The sequence below is a fragment of the Trachemys scripta genome, chromosome 1 (genome assembly GCF_013100865.1).
Source record: "Trachemys scripta elegans isolate TJP31775 chromosome 1, CAS_Tse_1.0, whole genome shotgun sequence".
Lineage (NCBI taxonomy): Eukaryota > Metazoa > Chordata > Testudines > Emydidae > Trachemys > Trachemys scripta.
Genome location: NC_048298.1, coordinates 215,116,552 through 215,123,652, shown reverse-complemented (window position 1 = coordinate 215,123,652; position 7,101 = coordinate 215,116,552). Strand labels below are relative to the sequence as shown.

At 43.3% G+C, this 7,101-nt stretch overlaps 1 protein-coding gene across 1 annotated transcript in view; it reads left to right on the top strand.

Moving 5' to 3' along the window:
- The window catches only part of TLR7 (toll like receptor 7), a 9,725-nt gene extending 4,446 nt beyond the window's left edge, over positions 1-5,279 (top strand). Inside the window, exon 2 of the mRNA XM_034757001.1 lies at positions 2,100-5,279. Within this exon, the coding sequence (XP_034612892.1) occupies positions 2,100-5,249 (3,150 nt within the window). The 3' untranslated portion in view covers positions 5,250-5,279. The remainder of the gene's footprint in view (positions 1-2,099) is intronic.
- Positions 5,280-7,101: the final 1,822 nt, after the last annotated feature.

The following is a 7,101-nucleotide window of genomic DNA, read 5'->3' as shown; positions in this document are numbered from 1 at the left end:
GACAAGGAGAAAGGGGGGGTTGGATGGGTCAGGGGCTCAGGGGGGGCAGTCAAGGGACAGGCAGCAGTAGGATAGGCATGGGAGTCCCAGGGGTTTGTCAGGGGACAGGTAGGGGGTGGGGTCCTAGGGGGGAAGTTGGGGGGGGTCTCAGGAGGGGGCAATCAGGGGACAAGGATCAGTGGGGCTTAGATAGGGGGTGGGGTCCCAGGAGGGGGCAAATCAGGGGAGAAGGACCAGTGGGGCTTAGATAGGGGGTGGGGTCCTGGGGGGCAGTTGGGGCAGGGGTCCTGGGAGGGGGTTATCAGGGGACAGGGAGCAGGGGGGGGTTGGATGGGTTGGAGTTTCTGTGGGGGGCAGTCGGAGGGAGTGGATGGTGGCAGGGTGGGGCTACCCTCCCTTCCCATGGAGTGTCCTATTTTTTGAATGTTAAAATATGGTATCCCTACCTTCCCAGTGCAGCTTTCCATTCACAGCAGGCTGCAGCATGAGGTCTCAGCTTCCTCACTTCCTCCCCCTCTTTCCTGTTGGTAGTGGCCAAGGGAATGCTGGGAAATGTAGTTCTTTCCCTGCTCCAGGGCTGGCTCTATAGGCAGGGAACTAACCAAGGAACTACAGCTCCCAGTTCCCCTGTTGGTTCTCAGCTCCCATGATGGATCCCTGCCGCGCCTGCCAATGGGCTGCCCCAAGCATGTGCTTGCTTTGCTGGTGCCTAGAGCTGCCCCTGATTGACAACTTCAGTGAATAATATTACTTGAACAAAAAAATAGTGACTGCACATGAAAGAAGGAAATGTCCACTAGACTACCAAGAAAGGTTACTTCCCCATTCCTGTCCCCCTGTACCAATACAAATATAAATAAAAAGAGTGGCCAAAATCACAAAGATAGGTGTGAAAAGAGAGCTCGTTTGGGGAGATTCTGTGAACTGAAAAGTCTGTGGGTTTTGGCTCTCTTATTTAGCTATTATTATTTGTTAAAGGGACAAATAATAATAATTTAAAAGTACACCTCTGCTTGATTCCTTTTAACCTATCATTGTTACATCGACACCTTAGTTTACTGGCCTGAATTTTCAAAAGTATATAGTGATTTTGTTAAATAGTGATAGTATATTTTGTTTTGATTTAAAGAGTGCTGAGCATCTATCTGCTGAAAATCAGGCCCCTTTAATGTGTCTCAAGTTGGGCACCCAAGTCACTAGTCACTTTATGAAAATTTACAATTTGGCCACATGGAGATCAAGCCAGGTGTGAATGTGTAGCACACTAGCCTAGCCCGCTGCACACACAGTTTTTGAGTGGACCCGCTACCACACACTGAAAGTTCTATAGCGCACAGCAGTAGATCGAAGCGCTCTACGGAACTTCTAGTGCGTGGCAAGGGGTCCGCATGGCCAGTTAGTGCACAGCAGGCTTGTCTGCTGTAGATGTACACCCCAACTTGCCACATACTAAGTCTCCATATTGACCAGCCCTTACGCCATTGTAAACTGAACCTGAGTATCTTAAAAACACAAACACCCTATTTTTTCCATTTGTTTATTTTGTGCATTTGACAGCAATATGTGCAATAGTCATTTCACTGCTTCCTTTTGTACAGCTACAACTTATGGTGTATTTAAAACGAACTCTTTGAAACATTTCTCTTATACCTTTAACTATAATATTACTACATTCTCAAAGAATATACAGAAGTACAATATAGGGGAAAATCATGAGTGTGAAAAGAAACAAATGTCAGATCTCTCCTTGCTGAGTTAACATATGCAGCTGGACTGTTTTGATAGATTTCTATGTGAGGTTTATTTAATCCTTTTAAATTGAGCTACCTAATTCCACACAAGTTTTCAGACGGATTTCTCTGGGCCTACATGAGTATAATGTAGCTGTGCACGGAAATGGAGAGTAACCAAAGAGAATTCCCTGGTATATGAATGTAATTTGTCTTTCACAACACTTTTGAGTAAGTTCTTTAATGTTCTTTAGTGCTTTATTGAATAGAGAACATTGGGATCTAATATTTAATAGTTAAAGGAAGAATAATTGTAGATATATATTGCAGCTGTACTAAATCAATGTGCGTTTCTTTCCTTCTTTTCAGGCCTTTCACACATGGCCCTCAAACAGATTGCTCTTCCTCTTGCTCTTCCTGTTTTCCAAGCTGCTGTCAGCCAGATGGTTTCCTAAAAGCTTACCCTGTGATGTGAAGGTAGAAGCTTCAAAAGCCAATGTGATAGTGGACTGTAGTGATCGTCGCCTGACCGAAATCCCACCTGGGATTCCTCGTAACACCACCAACCTGACTCTCACCATTAACCATATTCCAAACATTTACCCAACATCCTTTGTCCATCTTGATAATCTTGTGGAGATTGATTTCAGGTGCAACTGTGTGCCTGTTCGACTGGGGCCAAAGGATCATGTGTGCACCAGGAGACTGCAAATCCAGAACAGCAGCTTTGCCACGCTCACAAAGCTAGAGTCATTGTACTTAGATGGAAATCAGCTATCAGAAATACCTCGGGGTCTTCCTCCTAATTTACGCCTGCTGAGCCTTGAAGCAAACAGCATTTTTTCCATTACAAAAGAGAATTTGTCAGAACTTGGAAACATAGAAATGTTGTACCTGGGACAGAACTGCTATTACCGTAATCCATGCAATGTTTCATTTGAAATTGAAGAAGAAGCCTTCCAGGACTTGAGAAATTTAACAGTATTGTCCCTGAAAGCCAATAATTTAACCTACATTCCACACAATTTGTCATCCACTTTAAAGGAACTGTACCTTTACAATAACATGATTCAAAAAGTTCAGGAACATGATTTAAATGACCTTTACAATTTGGAAATTCTTGATTTAAGTGGCAACTGCCCTCGCTGTTACAATGCCCCATTTCCATGTACTCCATGCCCTAATAATGCCCCAATTTGGATCCATCACAAGGCCTTTGATGCCTTAAAACAATTAAAAATTCTGCGCCTTCACAGTAACTCCCTTCACAATGTACCCAGTAGCTGGTTTAAGAACACCAAGAATCTCAAAGTGCTTGACCTTTCCCAAAATTTCCTGGCCAAAGAAATTGGAGAAGCTTGTTTTTTGAACTTTATCCCCAACCTCGTAGAGCTGGATCTCTCCTTTAATTTTGAACTTCAGGTCTATTCTTCATTTTTGAACCTGTCTAAGACATTTTCCTCCCTCTCACACCTGGAAATTTTGAGGGTTAAGGGTTATGTTTTCAGAGAATTGAGTCAAGAAAACCTACGTCCATTGCTTCATCTTAGAAATTTGACAGTCTTGGACTTGGGAACTAATTTTATCAAACTCGCTAACTTGAGTATGTTTAAAAAATTCCCATCTCTTAAAATGATAGACCTCTCAGTAAATAAAATATCTCCTTCTTCAGGTGAATTTAATAATCATGGTTTTTGTTCTATCCCCATGGCTTCAGTAGATCAATACAAAACCCAAATGGTGCAGGAAATGCATTATTTCAGGTATGATGAGTATGGGCGAAGTTGTAAATCCAAAGACAAAGAGTCTGCTTCCTTCCAACCTTTCGTCAATGAGGACTGCCTCAGTTATGGGGAAACTCTGGATCTAAGTAGAAACAACATATTTTTTATCAACCCCTCTGACTTCCAGCACCTCACTTTCCTCAAATGCCTCAACTTGTCAGGTAATGCTATCAGCCAGACTTTGAATGGAAGTGAGTTCTACCCTCTGTCTGGACTGAAATATCTGGATTTTTCTAACAATCGGATTGATTTGCTGTACTCGGCTGCCTTCCAGGAACTAAAAGATCTGGAAATTCTAGACCTGAGTGATAACAAACATTATTTTCTGGCAGAAGGTATTACTCACAAGCTTGATTTTACAAAGAATTTGACCTTTCTGAAGAAGCTGATGATGAATGGGAATGAAATTTCCACTTCTACTAATATGGGGATGGAAAGTCATTCTCTTCAGACTTTGGAATTCAAAGGAAATCACTTAGATGTTTTATGGAGGGATGGGGATACTAGATACTTGTCATTTTTCAAGAATCTGACTAACCTAGAGCAACTGGACATTTCCTACAACTCTCTGAGGTTTTTGCCTCCTGGTGCTTTTGAAGGCATGCCTCCACGGCTCAAGGTACTCAGCTTAACCAATAACATGCTGAAGTCTTTCAACTGGGGGAAACTCCACTTTTTGGAGAAACTGGAAACCTTGGATCTTAGCAACAATCTGTTGAGTACCGTCCCCCGGGAGCTGTCCAATTGCTCTGCAACCCTCCACAAACTGATACTACAGAACAATAGGATACGACGGCTGACTAAGTACTTTCTCAGAGATGCTTTCCAGTTAAAATACTTGGACCTCAGCTCAAACAAAATCCAAATAATTAAGAAATCTAGCTTCCCAGAAAATGTTATCAGCAATCTGGAGATGTTGCTTTTACATGGCAACCCTTTCAAGTGCATTTGTGATGCTGTGTGGTTTGTTTGGTGGATCAACCAGACTGAGGTTACGATTCCTCTGCTGGCCACAGATGTGACCTGTGCAGGCCCAGGAGCACATAAAGGTAAGAGTGTGGTTTTATTGGATCTGTATACCTGCGAATTGGACTCTTCTCATGTGATCCTGTACTCTGTGTCAGCGTCAGCTATCCTATGTCTGATGGTGTTCACAGTTACAAGTCACCTCTATTTCTGGGATGTGTGGTATAGTTACCATTTCTGCACTGCCAAGATAAAGGGCTATCGGCGTTTACATTCACCAGAAACTTGCTATGATGCTTTTATTTCCTACGATAACGAAGATCCAGCTGTAACTGAATGGATCTTGAAAGAACTAGTTGAAAACCTGGAAGATCAAAAAGATAAACAGTTCAATTTATGTTTGGAAGAAAGAGATTGGCTGCCGGGGCAACCAGTTTTGGACAACCTTTCCCAGAGCATACAACTGAGCCGAAAAACTATATTTGTGCTGACTAACAAGTACACAACAAGTGGCAACTTTAAGATAGCATTTTACATGGCACACCAGAGACTTATGGATGAAAAAATGGATGTGATTATCTTGATATTTCTTGAGAGAGCTCTGAAGAAGTCCAAGTACCTCCGGCTAAGGAAGAGACTTTGCAGTAGCTCTGTCCTAGAGTGGCCAACCAATCCTCGGTCCCAGTGTTATTTCTGGCAGTGTCTGAAAAATGCATTAGCGACAAACAATGACATGACCTACAACAAACTGTTCCGAGAAACTGTGTAGCTCTCCCACGCCCTATAAAATTTTAGGCCTTGGCTACACTTGCAAGTTACAGCGCTGTAAAGCCTCCCCCAGCGCTCTAACTCACTCCCTGTCCACACTGGCAGGGCACTTACAGCGCTGTATCTCCCTGGGTACACCGCTGCAGGTACTCCACATCTCCGAGAGGAATAACAGCTGCAGCAGAGTGGCTACGACTCACGGGTGTGAGTGTAAACGCTTGCAGCGCTGTACTAATCACCTTGTCAAGTGGCCAATCCTCTCCATTGTTGTGACCGGCTGCAGGAATGCGGAAGTGCCGGTTTCAAAGCTCGTACTGCAGAGAAAAGCAAACAATTTGCAGCTTGCTTTGAGTGAGTAAATGAATGAGCAGGGGGCCGGGAGTTCGGAACTTGCAAAATAGAGAGCTGACATGCTCCAAAAAGCACTCTCTCTCCCCCCACACTCCCTGTCACAATCCACCCCACCCCTCTGTTTTGAAAAGCACGTTGCAGCCACATGAATGCTGGGATAGCTGCCCATAATGCACCGCTCCCAACACAGCTGCAAATGTTACAAGTGTGGCCACACCACTGCGCTGGCAGCTGTCAGTGTGGACAGACTGCAGCGCTTATCCCTACTCAGCTGTACGAAGACAGGTTTACCTCACAGTGCTGTACAGCTGCAAGTGTAGCCAAGGCCTTAGTATGATACTAAGTAGACTGGGTGACAGTGAAACTCAAATTTTACTTGAAGAAGGTTTCAAAGCATGGGAGATAACTTAAGCCTGACATTATATCAAAAGTTATATGCGACAGCTAATATTGTAAAGACAGTATTTTACTTGTCTTCCTGCAACATGACGGCCTTACATTTAACCATCACCAGTTGCCAACCAGGCTGTTTCAATGACATGCACCTTACCTGGCACTTAGTGCTACACATAGAGATAAAATGCACTACCAGCTGGAAGACTCAGGTTTGGAACAGAATCATAGCTTCCAGTTTTCAGTTCAGTGGAGGCTAAGAGCATCTCATGTAGGTTGGCTCAAATATCTTTGAGACTATTTACTTGCGTTACTGTATTACATGGACTACTAGGAGGAGTTTAGCTGTGCCTGAAACTGCTGCTCTTTGGATTGGATCATTGTTAGATTAAACAGTATTCACATATAAAACTGTAGGTCACCAACTCAAAGCAGCACCAGACGCTGCCAGAACAACAGATGAAAAACCTGTAGACATACTTCCACTGCTACGATGATCAATACCCCCCACAACACACCTTTCAAGGCCCATGAATTCTACACATGCCTATCACAAGATGTGGTATACCTCATCCAGTGCACTAGATGCTTCAATAACAACTATGTGGGTGAAACCAGACAATCACTATGCTCTCAGATGAACTCCCACTGAAAAATGACAAAAACACCATATCACCTGTGGGTGAACACTTTTCACAGAACAATCATTCTACATCTCACCTCTTGGTCCTCATTCTCGAAGAAAACCTGCCCAACATCTTCAAAAGACAAGCCTGGGAGCTTAAATTCATAACTTCACTAGACACTAAAAATCATAGACTGAATAAAACACTGTATTTATGGCTTATTACAACAATCTATAAGCCACTAACAACCCCCTTCTCTTGCCCCTGATGCTTTTTCCCCCCTCCCTTCCTTCTCACCTCCCTCCTCCCCAATGACTGAAGGAGTGTTAATGGGGCACTTCACCTTGAATGGTCCCTTGAAATATGTGTTAACTACTTATGTTAAACAACCTGTTTCACCTTGTATTTAACTGTGACACTGAGTAAGTTTCCCAGATCTGAAGAAGAGCTCTGTGTAAGCTTATAAGAACATAAAAACGGCCA